Genomic DNA, 20245 nt, shown 5'->3' on the forward strand with positions numbered 1-20245 from the left:
ATTTTTCATCTTTATGACTGTTTAGCACTCTGAACATTTTCATTGGATCCTTTCTTACATTCCTCTGCTGAAATTATCCATCTGATCTTGCATACTGTTCACCTTTTCCATTAGAGCTTTTAATATAATTATAGTTAGATTCTCTGAAAGATAGCTCCAATGCCTGTGTCACATCTGAATGTGGTTCTGATGATTCCCCTTCTGCTTTTTCTTGCTTTTTGTGTGTTCCGCTGAAACCGTGACATCTTGTGTTGCACAGGGGATGCTGAGGCGATGGCTGATGCTGGAAATGGCTATGGGTTTCCTTTTCCTTTTATCTTTGCAGTACTGGAGATTGAAGCAGAGGTGCTCTACCTCTAGGCTATATCCCCAAACTTTTTCATTTTTTTATTTTGAGACAAGGTCTTGGTAAATTGCCCAGGCTGGCCTTGCCCTTGAGATTCTCCTGCCTTGGCCTCTCTTTAGCAGCTAGTATGACGGGTGTGCATCTCTGTGCCTGATGGTTGAGTTTCCTTCTGCTAGGACATTAGTGAGGGGTTTTGTATTAATTTACTTAGGATTTGGGTTAACTGGGAAGTCAGCTGTTTCTATGGTTACCCTCTGTGGCTTGAAGGCTAATAGCCCCTCCAGCAGTGTGCTCAGGATAAGACCTGCTTTGACAGAGGATTTCCCCTGTGGGCTCAGTGTCTACTCTATCCTCAGTTTAGGTCCTCATTTTTTTTTTTGTTGTTGTTGTTGTTGGGGGCAGGGCTGGTGCAGCACATGGTGCCAGGGATCAAACCACGGTCTTTGTGCTTGCATAAGCTTGCCTAAGCTTGCCTAAGCAGGTGCTTTAGACTGCTGAGCTATCTTGCCGTGGTCCTCCTGCTGTGTCTCAGAGAGGTCTCCTGCCATGCTCTGGTGCCCATTTTCTCAGCAGGTCCTCCTGCTGTGTCTCAGAGAGGTCTCCTGCCATGCTCTGGTGCCCATTTTCATCCTTGTCCCATGGGATTCTGCCCCTGTGCCACTTTGCTCTTCGGCTGGCTGGGAGAGGGGAGGGAGAGTTTTCTGTGGTCCTGTTACTACTGTACCTGCCCCCAGCCTTAGGGACTTGTGTCCCTGAGTGCCCATGCTGCGCTCTCCAGTGCAGGCGTCCCTTCTCAGGTGCTTCTGGGCTCACTACATACTCCCGCTCCTCTCCAGCAGGAGTCACTTCCCCCTTCTTTGCTCATTCTGCTGAGTGGGCTCACGCTGTGGTACTCTTTTCTTTGTGGATGGGAGCCTCGGCTCCATGGGGAGACTGGGTGGCAGGCTCCTGGTGGTACAGGCAGGTATCTGTGTTTTGCTCTCAGTGCCTGCTGCATTCCCACCCGGGGTCTGCCACAGGGATATCTGCTTAAATCTTTCCGCACTGTCTTCTGTGGAAACACTCCTGGCGATGTAGAGACAAGTCTGAGGAGGACAGGAACACTCACCAGTGTCTGCAGCCTCTGAGGGCTGTGTGCTCCCTTGTCTAGACACTCATAGCCTGCATAGAGATGCCAGCTAAGCTGCCTTGCTTGAGTCTGGTTGTGCCTGCCCAGGTAAGGGAGAGCTCACGTACTGTCTGTCCGTAAGTGTGTTGGTCTTTGGGTTGGGCCAGTTGGTTACTCTGGTTACTTCAGCAGGAGTTCAAGGAAAACATACAAATTTGCCTTCAGCCTGGCTTGTTCTCATGGTGAAGCTGGACCGATGCCCACAATGGCTTTCAAGTGCCCATGTGGAGACCGGAGGCCACATCTTTTCATTTCACCAATCGGAGTCGGATTCTACTTCCTGCAGATGATAATCCAGGAGCTGGGACCTAAATCTAGTGTTCTTACTAGCATGCCTTTTCATCCCTTATCTTTCTCTTCTCAAGCCACACTGCACTTATAAAGTATTTGCTGAGAACTGTGAGGCAGCAAGCCTGAAGCTCAACACAGAAAGAGTAGGCAATGTGCGCCTCCTTGCCACAGCTATCACAGGGCACCGGAGGCCAGAGCCAAGAGCCACATCACCCTAGGAACCTCTGGGAATCTGCTTGCTCCTGCCCACGGACCAGTCAGTGTGGGACCAAGCCTCCTGCTACTGGGCCATTTTCTTGGCCACTGAATGCCGTGCCGCCAGGAGCCACCTTTGAAAGCGATGATGCCGCTCCTGAGAGATGCAGCCTGCACGCCGGCTCCACGGAGGATTTTACCAGCAGACTGTGGCCCGAGGGGAGAAAAGCAACTGTGAACTCTTTAAGTCAAGTTGCTCTGAAGTATGTGATGTTTATGTTAGATGTATTATTTAATCTGTTAAGAGGATCGATAAAGTCAACTTAAAGTTGTGTTAGTAATAGCCTATGCCACCGGAAAGTCTGGGCTGATTTTAAAATATTAGAACATTTGGGATTGAATCCACTAAGCTGCATCATGAAGCAAAAGGGAGAAAACTCACTTAGAGCAAATTGTTCATTGACAAAAGCTGTACAGATCCTTGTTAAGAAATACCGTCACGACAAGGAGCGTCATCACCTTGTCTCTGAGGAGCCTCACAGTTCACAAAGTCATTTTAGTTTCACTACTAATTTAGTCTTTGGATCATCAGAATGGCCCAGAGATGGGGTAGGGCAGCGATTATTTCTGGCTGGTTCAGACTTGGGGCTGGAAGACAGCCATCCTGCCCTGACCCCCACAGCTGAACAGCCCACAGTGCGGCCCTGGGAGACCCTGGCCCCTTGCTTTGCTCCATCTAAACACGCCGCTCTGCTTTTGCCCCCTCTCCAGCCTAGCCTGGATGTTCCAGGGACCTGGCCTCGCTGCTACTTCATACCTCGGTCTCTCCCACTTGGCACCTGACCTCTGCTTTCCACCTGTTAACGCCTTTGTTTGTCCCTTTGATAGCTCACTTCCAAACTGCTGCTGGGTGCTACCTTTCATGTCCAAATGCCATTTCTGTAATCGCCAGCACTGCCACAGTGTTGCCTCAGATAACAGTGGCAGCAGGAATCACTGAACTTTCCATGCTCCATCTCTCGGAAAATTTGAACCTAATGCTCCCAGAATAGAAACTGTTTTAATCTCTATTATACAGACGAGTCAGAAAGAACAAAGGTGAATCTAGCCAGTGCAGCCAGAGGAACACAGACATACGTGCTGGTGTGCTCTGCAACCGCCAGGTGACCATGGGCTTATGCCTCTGGCTCTGTGTCTTAGTGTGTTCACAAGTTAAGAAAATGCAGCTAATTCCTGCCATCTGAGTTAACGATCCACCGCGAGACCCTCGCCAGTTTATCTGAGCATCAAGCTGAGGGCTTGACATTGCAGGTGCCATGGAGGTGAAGAGAGAAGAGCCTGGTGTGTGGCAGCACCCTGCCCTCCCTGAGATGGTTTCGCCTTCTATTTTGGGACCTTCAGCTTCCATGCCTGGCTCGTGGGAGCAAGGATCTGTGCACTGTGATAAAGTGGATTCTTTGGAATTTCAAATGCTGTTTTATACAAAGCAACTATAATAATGGTTCTTTCTTCATAAACATCAACTATGGCTGCACATTTTATGCAGGAAGGAGATGGAGGGGCCCTTCTGGGAGAGGTGCAGAAAGTGTTTTAGGTTCGGGGGTGGTGGAGAGCAACAGTGCCAGGGTTGTGATGTTTTCGGCATGGGATACAAGCAGGCGACCTTGGGAACCAATGGAGCGCACAGGCTTGCTCTGACAAAGCAGCCCCTGTATTGGCTCAGTAATGCATGCAAGATTTCCACCCCATCGGGTAAGGGGAAAATTGAATTATTTAGCGTATTTCCATTTCAATGAGTTAATCAAGATAATTGCTGTTTTCCTGGATCTTTGTCTTTTCTTGCAATTAACAAGGCCCTTGTTTGGAGAAAGGAATTTAACTAGTGAACTTTGTACAAAATGCTGTGACATTTATGGGTGCAAACTGTATTTGAAAATCAATTACAGATCCTTTTCCTTTATGCTCTGAGAGAAACTGATGCTTGATCCAGTATGAGAAAAATGAAGGGTCAAAAGATCCAGGCCCATTTGGGCTTGAGCTTGGTGGGATGTATGGTGGGCAGAACTGACAGAGCAGTGCGTGGGCCTCAGATGAGGACAGAGGCCCCTCGCTCTGTCGTGCTCTGGGCGACAGCAGGCAAGTGAGCCTCTCCCAGCCTCAGTTGCTATTTCTGTAAAACAGATAACATCTCCTGTGTCCCGAACTGCTGCCGGGACAGTGCACCAGCAAGACCAGTTCCTTCCCCCACTCCTGCACGCGAATCTTCGGAAGTCTTCCTCACCTAGAGCCGGGCTAGGATTCCAAAATGAAGCTTTAAAAGATCCAAGCAGAAAAAGAGATACTATAAGGCCCATTCACTAAAATGTCTTATACATATATTTCTGGTGACGACTGTCACAACCTAAGCTTGGGCTTCTCTGACCACACCACTTACGCGGCACTATGCAGGATGAAGGAGGAGGTGCCTACCTGAGGTTTGCACTCTGAGAACAGCGCCACCACAGTGCCACTCGGAGAGAAGTCAACAAAATTATAGCTAGTAGGTAAGGGAGCTAATAAAAGAATAGTTTAGAATTACACAGGAAGGGGCCCAGGGCCTTGTGTCCTTGTCCCCTGACTTCCAGAAGCTGTCACCAAAGGACAGCACAATATGCAAGTGTTGTTCCCATTAATGTTCCTGACTGGAAAAGAAAAGTTATGCAGGATATGTCCTTAACATGTGCCTGAAGCACAGGGACTTCTAATTTATTTTATAAGAAGTTGATCCAAAATGGCTAAAATATATAGTTTTGGAATTCGAAGATGTGAGCTTTGATGATGTAGAAGGTTCCCCCACACCGATGTCCCTCTCCCAGTGCCACAGGTCTGAAGAGCAGCCATCTGAAGGCACTAGAATTTTATCGAGTACTTTTCATCTACATCGTTTGCCGGTGGTGTTCTGGGCAGGTGACTGCTGAGTCTATTTCACAGATGTGGAAACTGAGGCCTACAGAGAGGCTAAGTCTGAGACAGAGCTGGGACGGAAGCCCAGCTCCTCTGATTCCTAAGCTCACGCTGCTGTGCTACGTCATTGGGAATAGGAACATGCAGAACATGTTACAGGTAGTGGTTCACATGCCAAATACTGAATTAAAATGAAATAAATACCAGAATTTATACTCCCTCAATCCATCTAAAACCCTACACTGCATCTAAGCAAATACAACTGCCCCATGGTCTTATTTTGATACTCACTCATAAAATGTTGTCCATCCATTTTCATTGCTTTTGGTTGCCAGAAGGCCAGAACTGCCATGGTAGGTCATGATGGCCAGCTCGTGTCCTTGTGTGGTCACACTTCTAAGGGCACTGTTGGTGCCCATAGTCACCCAGTATATCTGGCCATCGGGCACCACCAACCAGAGGGGCATCCCTGTGGAATCTCGGCGGACGTTCACCATGTTGCCGTTGTTGTCTGTGATGAGTGTGACATCACCGTCCCCAGTGTAGGTGAAATTGTACAGGTAGTCTCCCGTGGGCAGGCTTTGGGTGTACAGATGCTTGCCGCTGGTGTCGAACAGGTACAGCTCCTGGTCGATGGGTGAAGACAGCTCATACATGTTCTGGGTGTTGAGGAAAGGTTTGTTCTTCCGGATAAACCGAATTCGGATGTTCCCAAGATCAGCCACGTAGAGCTCCCCATCAGCACACACAGCCAGGGAAGAAGGGGTATTCAGCTTTGCATCCTTGGCATAACCATCATCGCCAGAGAAACAATCACAGTTGGCATCATTTTTACAGTCACAGCCACTGGGGGCCCCGGCAACCAGCGAGATCTCTCCACTCGTGGTGACCTGCCTGATGCGGTTGATTTTCTTCTCATCGGTCTCAGCGATATACAGGACCCCATTGTGGGAGACAGCCAGGGCAGTGGCTGACTCCAGAGTGGCATGGATGGCCACCTTGCTCAGCAGGAAGTGGTCGATGCCGGGGACCTGGCAGTGCATGGGCCTTCCTGCGACAATGCGCACCTGATGGTTCTCAGAGATTTGCAGCACCACGTTGTTGTCCAGGACATAGAGAGAGTTGTCCATTGGGTTGATGGCTAGGTCTGTGGGCCACTCCAAGCGAACCTGACAATGGAGACACCAATGCTCAAGTGATTGGCAAGATGCCCACGCTATCCCACACCCACCAGAACTCGCCAGGGAGACCAAGTGGCTGTCACATAAAGCCTTGACTGATTCTCCTACAGCCTAGCATCAAAACTGAAGTGTCATAGCTGCCACCAAGACATCTGGTGTTCTCTGAAGACTGATAAAACCTGAACAAAGGGACAATAGCAAGAAGACACAGTAGGCAAGGGGACAAGACGCTGGCGCCAGACAGGCCTGGGTTCTATCTTAGCCCCATCACTTATGCCCTTGGGCAAGTTACTCTACCTCTCAGAGCCTCGGTATTCCCATTTGAAAAACAGCAATGCAATCACACAGGGACCCCGACCCACAGTAAGTGCTCAGACCAGCAGCGGTTGTACAGGTGGGAGGGGAAGGCACGCAGTAGAGTCTGGAGGTGGAGGAGGAAGACAAGCTGTTCAGAGACTTAAAAGACTTTGTGAATGTAAAGAGAAAGAACAGGTTTCAGATCTGTAAGCACAGGGTGACACCAATTTAGGGAATATGACAATAAGGTGGATTATGGGTGGAAAGGAGATTAAACACTTGGGCAATGATTAAAAACTGTTAACCATGCAAGAATCAGTGATTTTAATATTCTTCTTTATGGTTTTAAACCTCAAAAATGTTCTACAGTATACATGAGGTCATTTACCAATGCAATTAGCAGCTCAACAAGTTATATTGATAGGGGTGAGACCGTAATTTCTTCTTTATTTAGTACAGGGTCTTGCTACATAGCTCAGACTTGTAGTGGTCCTTCTGTCTCAGCCTCCCCAGTACCGAGATTGCAGGCATGCGCCACCACACCCGGCTTTGGTCTCCAGCATGGCATGCAGTACCTGGGATGGAACCCGGGTCCCTGCGCTTGCCAACAGGCACTTAGATTGCTGAGCTATCTTCCTAGCCCCGGTGAGACAATTTCTATCTGTTCCTTTGCTCAGGACCAGTCTCAGTTCTCTAGGGCCAACAGTCCTCAGGTTCTGGGTCCCGAAGCCCTTTAGTCTCATCTTTGTGTCTTCCTGCCTGCCTGCCTGCCTGCCTGTCTGTCTGTCCATCCACACAATACAGGGGGCTGCAGACACTCCGGGGCTGCTGCCTGGGCTGCCGCTCCCATTCCCAAGTGGTCGCTGGAGCACACTTGCACCAGCCTTCAGCCGCATCAAGAATGCAGTTTGCTCTAAAGCGACAGGAGAATTTTCAATTTCTTAAAACCCATTTCTTGTCAACACTGGCCGCTAAATATTTTATGCCCTCTGGTCCTGTGGCACCTTGGGGACCTGCTTTCAGAGACCTTTCTGCCTGTCATTATGATGAAAAGATGGGGCCCTGATGAGTGGGAGGAGGGGAAGAGGGGAGGAAGCCAGCAGAGAAGGGGGAGAGGAAAGCAGAAGCAACACTGGGCGAGCGCCCCTTTCACCTCTGCCCTGTGCCGGTGCGCACAGAGGCACCCACCCGAGCGGAAGGCGGGGGCTGCTCTCAGAGCTGCTTCCGCTCATCTACACTGCAGCGCTGCTGCTTCGAGCACAGCAGCACCGGCTCCTCCTGCTGCACCTCCTGCTGTACCTCCTGTCAGTCGGGCTCCTGCTGGGCTGAATTCCTCACCACCAAAGTGGAGAGCTGAGGCTTTGTGAGTATTAGGATGCGCCACTCCAAAATCCAAAGGTCAGAGTAGGAGGCGAGCGCCCTCTCCCTGTCCCCCTCAGCATTCAGTGCCTTCCTTAAGGTGCTCTGAGCCGTGGCCTTGCTGCAGAAGGGTGTGCTTGTGGAAACAGCGTCACATGCGTGCAGGCGTGAGTGAACGGAGGCTTCACCACCACACGGCACAGAGACGCTGTGGGATGGGGGTCGGGGAAGCCCGCCTTCGGTCGCAGTCCTGCAGTCACTAGAAGTGTCACTTTAAGCTTAAACATGGACCTTCCTTCCCTATATGTAGAAAGCAGGGATAAGCACTACATAAAGTAGTTGTGACGATCAAATAAGGCAAAGTACGAGGAAGCTCTTTGTAGATTTTAAAGGGAGTGAGCATTATACCCTGTCACTAGCTGCCCGCCACTGTGCTCGGCAATTATGGACACTAATTCATTCATTTCCACATCCCTCACAGAACCTAACACAAGGTTTTGCTTTTATAAGCTCATTTTCTTGTACTAAGCCTCAGTTTGTTGTTTCTAACACCTTCCCCATGGGATTATTGTGACAGCTAAATCAGGTAACAGAAGCTACACTCCTCTCTGCACCCTTATTTTTAACAGAGAGCCCGGCACACAGGAAGTCCTCACTTCGACTGCTAGGTGCACGGTTATGCTCCGCCGGTGGAGGCCAGAACCACTGAGTTTTTTAAAAGCAGGCCACAGCGTGTTCTGCCCTTTCCTACGGAAACCTCCTCCTAAACTCATTTGGGTCTGGTCTCCGATTCTTCCCACAGGCTCTGGCCTGAATTCCTTGGTTCTCCCCTTTGCACTCTTGCTGCCAGCTGTCTTTCTGTGCCTTTCCTCCCTGGTCCCACGGGCCAGCAAAGGAGCCGGGCGTTGCTAAAGGAGGAAGCTCTGGAACGAAGGGCGGCCCCCTCTTCCTGTGTGAATAATATAATATACATGCGGCTCAGGAAGCTCATTCCTCCATGATCTGCTCCCAAACCAAATTGGACAATAACTGAATCAAATTTTCCCATAAGATCAGCACTGAACCAAACCACTGAACTGTTTTCGGATAGTTTGGTTAAAAAGAACTCTCACGCTTTTGTCTCGATGAAGGTAGTCAGGACCAGGGCAGAGAGACTTTAGGATGGGATTTTGGATCGAAGGTGGTTTCTGGCTTCCTCCCCTCCCATAGGCACCAGCTGTCTTCAAAGCCTTTTATCTCACTGCTTAGATGAAAGTTTTCAGCACCCTGTCTGTGCTCCCTGGCTCATGGCCCATGTTGGGAGAGGTGGCCAGGGCAGGTTTGTGGAGAGCGACACCAGGGTGCTCACAGACTGGAGCGGAGCCTCTGCAGCCAGCAAGGGGAAGCCTGGCAACTGCAAGGACGAGTGGCAGCGAGCAGACTCTACCCTGGAGGGTGCACAGGGATGAGACCTGGGCGCTGTAATGTGCGCACAGTGGTAGCCGTGAGGCTGTGCAAGCTCGCAGATATGAGTGCCGCTGGGCACACCTGGCGCAGCACACCTGACAAGTGTGGGTGTGAGCAGGCTTTGTCTACCCTTCTCTGCTGCAGCTGGCCTCCTCATTTCCTAGGTTCTGGGAATGTGGGCAAGATGGCACTCATGGGGTTGGGGAGATGGCTCAGTAGAATAAGCACTTCCCTGGCAAGTGCAAGGGTCTGAGTTCAATCCCTGGTTCTGCAAAAAAAAAAAAAAAAAAAAAGAAAAGATGGGCTCCCTAATTCCCACAGGCCAGGCCTTGCCCAAGAAGCCAGCAATGAAGGACATGGCCTTGGCTTGCGCACTGCGGTATGTACGGAGGTCTCACTGGGCAGCCAGCCACCAGTGTCCTCTGGGTTTGTCCTTATCTAGCAGCCAACATCCCAACCCTCTGGCACGGTGTTGCAGGGTCCTCCTCTAGCTGGCCCCACAGCAAGCTTCCTGCCTCAAACCCTGCCACCTCCGCCAGGCACCCTACGCTTTGGCATTCCGTTTGTGAAAGTTCACTGACTATACCGTGCTCCTTAGCACCTCATGCCTTTGCACAGTCAGGCCCTTTGTGTGAAATGTCTCCTTTTTTTTTTTTCTGCCACCCACTGAAGTCCTACTGAAACTTCAAAACCTGGCACAAATGTCAGCTCCCTTGTGCAAAGGGGCAGGAGAAACTTCTGCTTGTTCATTTGTGGCTTGCTGAGCGGTGTGAGGAACTGCATGCACCGGTGCATGCTCTTTTGAGGAATCCCAAGGCTGGCCAGCACAGATCTACCTGAAGGTATGAGCTAGTAAGCGGCAAAGCTAGGATTCAATCACTCAATCAAGCAATCAACAGTATGGGCTATAATCCTGCTCTATACCAGGCAATCTGGTTATAGTTGAGGATAAAGCCTGGAATTCCTGTTCTCACGTAGCTTCTGGTCTAGACAGAACAGACAATGTAGAAGTACCTGTGTATATTATCAGGAAGGGAGTCCAGGTAGCTATGGGCTTAAATTCACAAGGTAAATTTTGCCCGCCCTTCTCTGCTAGCCTTGGGCAGATGTCATCACTGGTCCTGGGCCTCCACTAGGGCCTCCAAACATGTTAACTCTGATGGCAGGCTCTCAGGGACAGTGGGGGCAGGCTTCCTTGTCTTCTTGCCCTGGGGGTTCATCACAGGCCCTGCACCAAGTGGGAATGCTTTAAAGCTTGTGCAATGTAGAGACATGGCCAGTGGGCTGGCTGGCAGGTGAGAGGAGGATGAGGGCTCTAGCAGGCAGTATCTTCTCACCTGAGAAATATCCATGACAGAATCGCAGCTGAGGGGCCGGGCTGACGTGAGGTCATTAGAGCCCAGCAGGGTAGAGATGATTCCATTCTGATCGACACGTCTGATCATGGTTCCATCCACGAAGTAAATCAGCCCAAACTTGTCCACGGTGATGCCTGAGGGTGCAGAAGCCAATGCGGGAACTCAAAGTCAGAGATGACAAGGACCCACAAGACCTGGGCGCCCTGCAACCCGACAAGACCATCTCCACTGTGATCTGACTAGATCCTTCCACAAATGCACCCCTTGTGGTGCTGGGGATTGAACCCAGGACCTTGCATATGTTAGGAAGAGATCTACCATGGAATTGTATCCCTGGCCCAGCAGCCTCCTTTCAAAGATAGGGAGATGGCTTGGTCTGAGCGCTTTGTTCAAAGCAGAGATTAGAATTCAAGTTCTCAGCTCCTCCTGAGCTCTGGCCCTCCCACTCTGCTGTGCCCAGAGATTTTTATCTATTTCCTTATCCATTCACAAAAGCTGGATTCCGAACGTTTGGGGGCTTGTGTGGCTCAAGAACCAGTGACCATCACTGTGAAGTTTTGGGCCTGCAACTCTGATGATCAAATCCCTTTCTTGGACAATTTTTTTTTTTTTTTTCTGTGACAATCATCCATCAAGTTTCTCTATTTACTAGCTTCACTGGTCAGGATAAAAGTGTAGAGTCTGAAAAGGATCCTATAGACATACATAAGAATATTGTTAAATCCAACATCCAAGGAAGGCTTTCATGGAGACAGGAGTCAGGATCATCACCCAGGATCACCTGCTCCGCAGGTCAGACTGTCTCACCCATTCAGTTTCTTCCTGACCCTTCTTGTGTGGGCAAGTTGCCAGAATCTCCACATTGGCTTTCTCTACTGTCAAAGGAAGGGACTGTTCTACATGTGTATTCTCATGTGTAGGAATCTCCCTGCAGAGTATGCTATGCCCACCCCAGTGGCTGCTTCAGACGATCCCTAGTGGAGCCCAAGCGTCTGTCTGCACTGCTGACCAGCATTTTGGGTGATCGTGATAAGAACTAAAGCCTGACCAGGTAAACTACTTTATTAGCTAAACGACTCTGTGAAACCAGTACTTCTGGGCCAACCATGTGCACTGGAATCACACAGGCAGCCTTTGCAGCATGCACCTGCTTGGCCTCGCTCCTGGACTCTGCTGTTCAGTGGCCGGCTGGCACTAGGACTGAGGCAGGCTTTAAAATTCGTGTTCACAGGTAGTGATTACTGCCATGCCAGGTCCAGAATTACAAGAATCATACAGAGCCCACCGAATGCGACCGCCCCAGGGTGACAGAGGGACATGCCAAGGATGGCCTGGTCTACAGTGGCTGGCATGGGGCTGAAGGAGGGCCGTGTGGAGGACCACAGGACATGGACCATCCGAGAGGGCGGCAGTGGGACGAAGGACAGCCAGGTTGCTTTTGCTCTGCTTCAGCTCTCCTGGGCAGGCAACGGAAGAGGGGATCGAACAAGCTCGCCAAGGTGCGGATGCCTGCTTGGGAGGCTCCCTGGTAATGCTGGCTTAGGCAAACTACTTCACTCCCTCCTCCTCCTCCTCCTCTTCCTCCTCTTCTTCAGGGAGGTGGATCCTGGGCTTTCACACTGAGCCATATCACCAGATGTTATTTTTTCTTTTGGGGTTGGGTGTCACTAAATTGCCCAGGTAGAACTCTAATTTGCAATCCTCCTGCCTCAGCCTCCCAGAGTGCTGGGATTGTGGTTGTATGCCAGCATGACCAGCTAAACTACTTTATCAGTCTCAGTGTCTTCATTGATAAAATAGGAGGATAACATCTGGTTGGAACAATTAGTCTTTGATCTATTCATGATGAGCAGGATTATGAAGACACAGCTGACACTTTGTGGGTTGCGAGGTCCTTGCTCCTGGGGGCCCGTGTGTCTCTTTCTTGGTAGCAGGGGGCTAAGGGATGGCCCCTAAAGCGTAGTTCCTCCTTCCGCCCCTCCTTCAGCTGGGCAGCTCGGGAGGCGTTCACACAGAGGAGCAGGCAGCCTCAAGCCGGGAGCCTTTCCCGTGGTCTTGACTCGAATGTAAACTAATTTTATTCCTTAAGTACCAAGCCATGAGTTCTCTTGTCTGCCTGGCTGTGCCCTGTCTCTCTCTCTTCCATCTGCTCAGACTGATGAGCGCTCCATGAACAATTAGGTTTCTTGTTTACAAAGTTGGCTGCACAGGCTAATAGAAGTGATCTGTCCCCTGATTAATGACTTCATTTTTTCTCCTTTTGTTGTGCTAAATAGATGGACATCTTTCCTCCTTCCTACTGCAAAGTGTCTGCATATTGTGGCACCCTTGTTGTTTCTCCCTGGGTTAATTACAGGCTTGTGGGCACTGCACCGCCGCTCCATCTGTGTGTGGTGGGGTGGGGAACGCACATGTGTGGAGGGCAACCGAGGCGCGCTTAGGGCGAACAAAATTCTCTAGAAAAAGCTGTTTTAATCCTAAGAAGTAGAACGGTGTAGCTGAGAGGGGCCTCAGGACTGGCTAGCCTAACCTGCTCACTTACTCATGGGGACACTGAGGCCCAGAAAGGAGGTCCCAGAGCCAGCCAGAACAGAGAAGAAGCATAGTGCGGGGTCTCTCAGTGTCAGCCCAGCACTCTGCCACTCTGCAGACTGCTCTTGTGGTGTATAAAATCATCACTAGGAGGGACGCCAAGCACTGACGAAACAGGGTTTACCCCAGAGTTTCCACCTGACCCACCTAGGCACGCGGATGAGAGAGCCGCAGTGCCACGAGGACATGACATGTGCTGTAACATAATGCGATGCAGCAAAGCAGCGGGAGCCAGCGCTTACGTGCCGCCTACCATGGGCCTCGTGCTCCTGAACCAAGCCTTTACATTGCTTATGATATTTGATTTGTGTGGTAACTGTACAGCACATTCCTATTACGTAGATGAGGACAGTGATGCCCAGAGAGGCGAAGGAACCTGCCCAAAGCCATACAGCAGTAGACAGCAATGCCCGGACAGAGTGGATAATTAAAGAAAAGTTAACTGCTTTGGCTTGCAATCAGGCCTTAAAATGTGGCAGTCTTGTTTGTTTTGCTTTGTTTTTTGCAGTACCGGGGATTGAACTCAGGACCCTGCGCTTGCCAGGCAGGCACTTATCCTATTGAGCTAGCTCCCCAGCCCTGGCAGTCTTTAATAAAATGATTACCTATAACATTTTAGCAGGATATCACCTGACGTATATTAATGGTGGCCGGCAGACTGACCCTGGAAGGCATATGCAGACAGTATTACACCCTGTCCTTTTCAGAAGGCCCCTGAGGCTGGGGCACTGCACGTCACTGGCTGCAGGGCTGGTGCTGCAGTGGACGCCCCTGAGGGCTGCCTGTTGGTGTGGACGGCTTTGCATCTAACAAGCTTCCTCATCTCCAAGGGGCAGGGGTCCCTCAGCTCTCGCACACGGCTTTCTCTCTTGCTTCCAGAATGATGTGTCCGAGTCTCAGTTACTTTGCTACGGCGAACTTGTCCATACAACCACAGTGCGCCATGCATTCAGTCAGTACTTGCTGAATAAGTGAACGAAAGATACTGAGTAAGGGCATTTAGTGGTTCAACTTTCTAAAGGACTCAGAATTGAAACTTATAGCCAACCCGCTGGACAGCACATCAGCATATGCCAGAATGATGTATAATGGTGTTTCTACATAACTATAACATTAGAAATAGCATTCATGTCCAACAGTCTCATACTGATAACTGAAGGATGGGCCAGCCACTAAAGGAAGATTACCTAGCCACTAAAACCAAGAAGACTATTAAACATAGAGGAGTAATGACGTGGAGAAGAATTCATGGTACATCACCGAGGGCACACAGCAGGTTACCCGAACTGTTGCATGTGATTTCATTTAGCGTGCTTGACTTTAGTGAGTGTGGCATACTCAGAACCATCTAGAAAAGGACCGGGTGGAAGTGGTGAGTGGGAGTATTTCCGGTAGGTAGCACTATCGCAATTCTAACTTCTCTCCGTATACTACTTCTCCATAGTATTTAAAGAGCAAGGCCTCACCCCTGGGATTGGTGAGTGTGGCTTCTGTGGCCTTCCCGCCGTCCCCACAGCGAGCGTCGTCAAAGGGCAGGCACTGGTCGCCGGTCCCTGCTACTACCTCAGAGTTCTTGACAAGGTCCTTCACCACCACGGTGGACTTGATCTTAAACACCCGCCGGCTGTTGGTATCAGAAAGGAAGACGGCCCCACTCATGGGGTCCGTGGTCAGGTAGTATTTATGTGCTGGACTATGGCTGGAAAAGAAAGACATGGCCAGGGGTGAGAGCTTGCTTCTTTCATGCCAGGTCGCTGGAGACGTGCAGCTTGACCTCCTGACCTTTGAACCCAAGCCAGAGTCTCCCAGGGATGATATTTCCATTTCAGGGGACCTCCCCAGTTGTCTGACCTCAAGGCTTAGACCCCTTCCACCTAACTGAGAATGCAGACGCCTCTTGCTGGTGGCTGCATGTCGTGTTTTCCTAAGAAGATGATCAGTGAGGCCTGCACTAGGCCTGGCTGCATCTAACAGGTAGAAACACGGGGGAGTTGACTTTAAAAAACAATGTAAAGGCTACAAGACATAAAACCACTTCTCCACAGGAATCTTATAGCGACTCCCACCCCATCTTGGGACTGACACATAAGACAACAGATCCGACTCTGGGTCATTGTTAACACTGTCTCCTGCCGATACTCATGTTGTATTTATCAGGGTCCCAGGAGTCTCTAGATATGAATGAGCTGTGAGATTAGTTTGTAATTTGTATCAGGACCGCAGGAAAAACAGAGGAGCAGTGATGTTGAGGGTCTGTCTCAGGGACAGAGCCACGAAGGCCGGGCTTGGGTAGAAACCTTCAGGAGACAAGGTCTAGCCCCTGCCACAGGGTGGATGAACACAGAATCAGTCTGGGTTCCAAGGCTAGCTCTAGAATTTGCTGCATCTAAAACCTGGGCAGGTTGTTTGGCCCCTGAGCCTCAAGTTTTCTTCATCTACAAAATGGAGATGTTAACAGCTACACCATGGGTGTACTGGGAAAAATCAAAAGAATCACAAATGTCGAATGTTTAGTGTAGTGAAGCACCAAGGAGGCATTCCACAATCATGGCTGCTGTTTTAGTTAGTAGAGATTGCATGTGGAATGTGTTCAGGTAGGCACTGCTTGCTGAGCTGTATCTCACTATCTCCTGATGCTGCGCACCATTTCTTCCAAGTCTAGGGCCCACTGTGGTTGGATTCACCATTCCCAGGAAGCTAATTTTCAGCTCCTGTGTGTGACCCTTGTGGGCATCAGTAGCTCTTTCTGAGTGTCTGAAATGCTTTTGGGTGCAAACTGACCTCTCCATATTGAGATCGGATGGGCTGGTGTTGGCCATGCTCACTGAAGGTGGCACACATGCCAGGGTCCTTTGGGTATCACTTGGGCAGGCCACTGCATATTCCTTCAGGACATAAGCAAGAGAGCCAGAAAGGCCCAGAAGGGGACTAGTCTATGTTTACCAAGCATATAGGTTTGGGTCCTTTTGAAAAACAAAATTCTGTATTGGAATCTAGAGTTTTTTCAATTACTTATGAAAGCTGTTCTGCCATGATCTTTTGGGGGTCCAAGGAAAGGGCCACCTCCTCTGGCCCTGCTGCTCATCGAGCTTTGGACAGCACCCTTGGGGCCTGGCCATTGTGGATGAAGCCAGGCATCCAGACCCATGGCTGTCCTTCCTCGAATTTGGTGACCACAACATGATGTTCCCTGGAACTTCCTCTTTACCCTAGTACCACTGGCCTATCGCCTCCTTCTGACACCAAGGCCAGGTCTCTGTCCATGGCCATACTTGCTGATCTAAACCAGACACCAACATGTCCTTCCTGTTCTCTCCCAATACTCCTGCCTACAGAGGAAACGTGGGCTCCATCATGGTGGTTCTGCCTTCCTGGCCACTCTTGTTAGACACATTATTCTTTGCGAACACCTATGGCACACCCCTCAGTGAGCTTCAGGACTTTGCCCCTGGTTCCTGCCCTCACTCCTTTCTGTTCTCCTTCCCAGCTATTCCACAATTGTCTGCCCAAAGGGAACCTTTTCTGGCAAACCCTCCCTGCCTCTCTGTACACTGAGATCCATACTAGCTTGCATCTGGATTACAGGACACTTCTCATAATGTCTAAGCTCTTTATTTATATGTCTCTCTCCTAGAGCCAGCCACCAGTACCTGAAGGAAAGAGACCAGATTTTATTCACTGTTACATTTCCAGTGTTCAGCTCAGTGCCCTGGCCCATCCGCACTGCCACTTGGCGTTAGGAGATGGTGTTATGGTATAAGTATCAACTGTTCCTCAAAGTCCCATGAAGGGCCGGGGAGATAGCTCAGTAGTATAAGTGCCTGTCTGGCAAGCGCAAGGTCCTAAGTTTGATCCCAAAAACAGAAAGATGACTAACATAGAGAGCATCTTTATTTTCAGTTTATTTAGGTGGTATCTGTATTCAAATTAGTTTTTCTTTTGCTTCTCATTTAGGCAGAGTGGGGATAGTACAGATGTCCTGCTTATCTTGAAATGTCCTTGTGACTTATTCTAATAATGTAACCCAGATTTAATCTTCCCAGATGACACTGATTTTGGCTAAATTAAATAGGGTGACCTTAGATCCTGTTCTGCAGTGTTGGAGTGGCTGATCTCTCAGCTTTCCTCATGACAACTGGGAGATGGGGGGACGATTTCATTTCTTTGCACATCACTCATGATAAACTGGCACTATCCACCTAGGCAGGAAATGGTCCCTGAGGGAGGACGGTGGGGGCCCTGTCCACTCATATTAGCCCCTTGTGCTTTCAGCTCTTGTCCCCTGCACTGCCCCAGGGAAATGTCACCTGTGCAGCTTCTCAGGTGGGTGAGCTCCAGGCGAGGTGGCACTGGCAGGACTGTCCCAGAGTCTGCAAGAGCCATGGCCATGTCTTTGTGCTCAAGGACAAAGCTGAGGTCTGGTGGTCAGTGAAGAATAAGGAAGTAATGACTGCTTCGAGTGCAGGCAGCCCAGGTTCCAACAGGGGGTAACCTGAACCATTTGGCCGCAGGCCCCTCAGCTGTCAAATGATGACGTCCCTGATGTTTTGGTGCAAGGACCAAAGGCAATTTTCAAGAGCCTTCTCTAGGCTGTGCTGCTCTTTAGACATTTTTCAACTCATTTCTTCCTCGGGCCACCTGGCACAGGGAGCCACGCCTGTGCTCCTGATGGTGTCCTGGATGCCGCCCGGGTGCATCCTCTCCAACTTAAAGAACAGGGCTGAGGAGACAGCCACCATGGATCCGTATGCATGGGGGGGGGCAGTCTGTCCCAGGGGCAGTCTAGCATGCATATGCACAGCCTTATTTTTCTCACTATCATATACCAGGTAGGGATTTTCCCCTCAGATTTCAGAAATCTAAGACAGAGAGGTGAAGGGACTTGACTAGGGTTGCAAGCTGCTAAGTGGCAGGATGGAAAGCTGCAGTCTGTTAGACACAAAGTCCCCATTCTTTTCGTTTCTCTCACACTGCCGGTCAGGGCCCTTCCTCACCTAGGAGCACCTACCCATCTCCTGGGAGTCAGCCCACGTATCACCTGATCTATAATCTCATTCCTGGGCCCTCACTCCTTCTGCACCAGTAGAACTAGCTACATCCTTCCTAGAGTCTAGGCAGATGTACTGTTAATGTCTGTAGTATCTTAAGACACTTTTCTGCTTAGCTGTTCGCCTTCTCAGTGTAATCTTTCCACAGCAGGGACTGACTTCAAATCCCTGGTGCTTCCCACTGGGCCAATGTAAAGGAGGCACTCCAGAAAGTTCTGCTGAATTTAGGAGTGAATGAATGAATGGCTGTTTCCCTGCCTAGTGTATATAGGAAGCACCCGCTGCTAATGACCTCAGATTATGGTTCTATGCCTCAGAATCACCTGGAAAGCCTAAAGCCACCCCACACATCTACCTCTGAGCACTCTCCAAGTGTCTCTGAGGCACAGAGAGACTTGTAAACCACGGCCGTAGTGCAAGAGTTTCCAAGCTTTAGTGTGCGTCTGAAGCACTTGGAAATTTTACTAAAGCACTGATTTAAGTTTAGTGCTTCTGGGGTGAAGAATTTCAAAGTCTGCATTTCTGACTGGTTCCCTGAGCAAGCCAGTGTTGCTTGCTCACACTTTGCTTAGTGAGGCCTCAGAATACTACGCAAATCAGAAATATCTTTGGGGCACATGATGGAAGATGACCTATTGCTGAGACTCCAGGCTTGGTTCTGTGGACAAGGAATGCTTCTGGACCGAGACCATGTCTGATCCCATTTTGATTCTCCATCGCACAAGCAGGGCTGAGCACAGAATCTGATCACAGCCCTGTTTCTTGAGGGCTTGCATCCTTTCCTGGCTCTTCGGACATAACCCACATCCCTTTGGCTGGGCTATGAAATCTCTGAGGCCTTTAAGCTCCATCCTGAGGTTAATGAGCTGAGGTCCAGCCTCGCCCCACCCACTGTGGGAAGTCCCTAGCAGGAGATAGGAGCCAGAGGTGTCAGAGAGAAGCCACCTGTGCCTTGCATCTAAGCAAGGATTCCTTCCTTCCTGTACTGAGGTTGCTGTGTGCAGGGAGCAGCCCTGGAGGAACCGGACTCAGAACTGGTGGGAAGAGCTTGAGTGTGGAGCTGCACAGACGAGCCCGTTGCCCTGTACACTTGATTAAGCGAGCCTAGACAAATTACTAGGCTACTCTGAGCCTGTCATTTTTTTAATTGAGAAATAGAGATGATCACTCTCATTCCAAGTGGTTATTTTGATAACAGAAACTGCATGAAGAATGCAAATCTCTGTGCTTAGTGGATGTTCCATCGGAAAGTGAAGTGCCCAGAAAATAGTACTCTTCAAGCAGAGCTATTTACCTCGACTGTTTGTCAGTGGATAATGGAAAACCTAAGTAGGCGGGATAATAGTAATACTGTCCTGTCCAACCTATGCCCTACAGATAAAGGCTCTGTGGAGTCACTATGATATATAAAGCTAGGTTTGAGGACACTTGAGGTCAGGTGTGCGTCTAAGAACAGGCTTCAAACATTTGTCCTTGATCTCAGGAAGGAGATTTGGGAAGAGGGGGATGCCTGCTTCCTGAAGCGTCCACAGAAGATGCCCAGAGGACCCCTGGCCTCTGGACTGGGCTGCTCACATGGTGGTTAGCACTGAGGCTGTGAAAGCTACAGGTGGAGAACAGCCTGCCCCAGGGAACACGCACACACAGGATAAGGTCACCCATGCTGTCGCCAGGAACTGCAGAAACAGCCAATGGGCAGAGGTCAAAATTCTAGAATTTGCTTCATCTGCCCTAATGACTGAAGGTGGATGCTGAGGCCCAGAGAGAGGAAGGGCTTTGCTGATATGAGGAGCCAGCAAAGATCACAGCTTGAGCCCAGAGTTTCAGACTCCTGATCATTTTTTTTTTTTTTTTTTTTTTTTTTCCAAGCATTTTGCAGAAAATCCCTAAAGTTGTATATGCCTAACATCAATGCTTATTCATAGGAAATTGAATAATGAACGCTGTTTTCCTCTGTAGCATCTTTTCTTCCCCTTTTCTACTTTTGCTTCTTTTTGACCCCCTTTTTTTTTTTTTTTTAA

At 49.7% G+C, this 20245-nt stretch overlaps 1 protein-coding gene across 6 annotated transcripts in view; it reads right to left on the minus strand.

The window, feature by feature from the left end:
* Tenm4 (teneurin transmembrane protein 4) overlaps positions 1-20245 on the minus strand; it is a 707062-nt gene that overhangs the window by 29719 nt on the left and 657098 nt on the right. For all 6 annotated transcript variants that reach the window (XM_023716613.1, XM_023716612.1, XM_023716611.1 and 3 more), the window contains 3 exons: positions 14643-14875; positions 10564-10718; positions 5235-6112 (listed from right to left, as the gene is read on the minus strand). In XM_023716613.1, coding sequence (XP_023572381.1) covers positions 5235-6112; positions 10564-10718; positions 14643-14875 — 1266 coding nt within the window. The remainder of the gene's footprint in view (positions 1-5234; positions 6113-10563; positions 10719-14642; positions 14876-20245) is intronic.

The sequence above is a fragment of the Octodon degus genome, unplaced genomic scaffold (assembly GCF_000260255.1).
Source record: "Octodon degus isolate 3935 unplaced genomic scaffold, OctDeg1.0 scaffold00049, whole genome shotgun sequence".
Lineage (NCBI taxonomy): Eukaryota > Metazoa > Chordata > Mammalia > Rodentia > Octodontidae > Octodon > Octodon degus.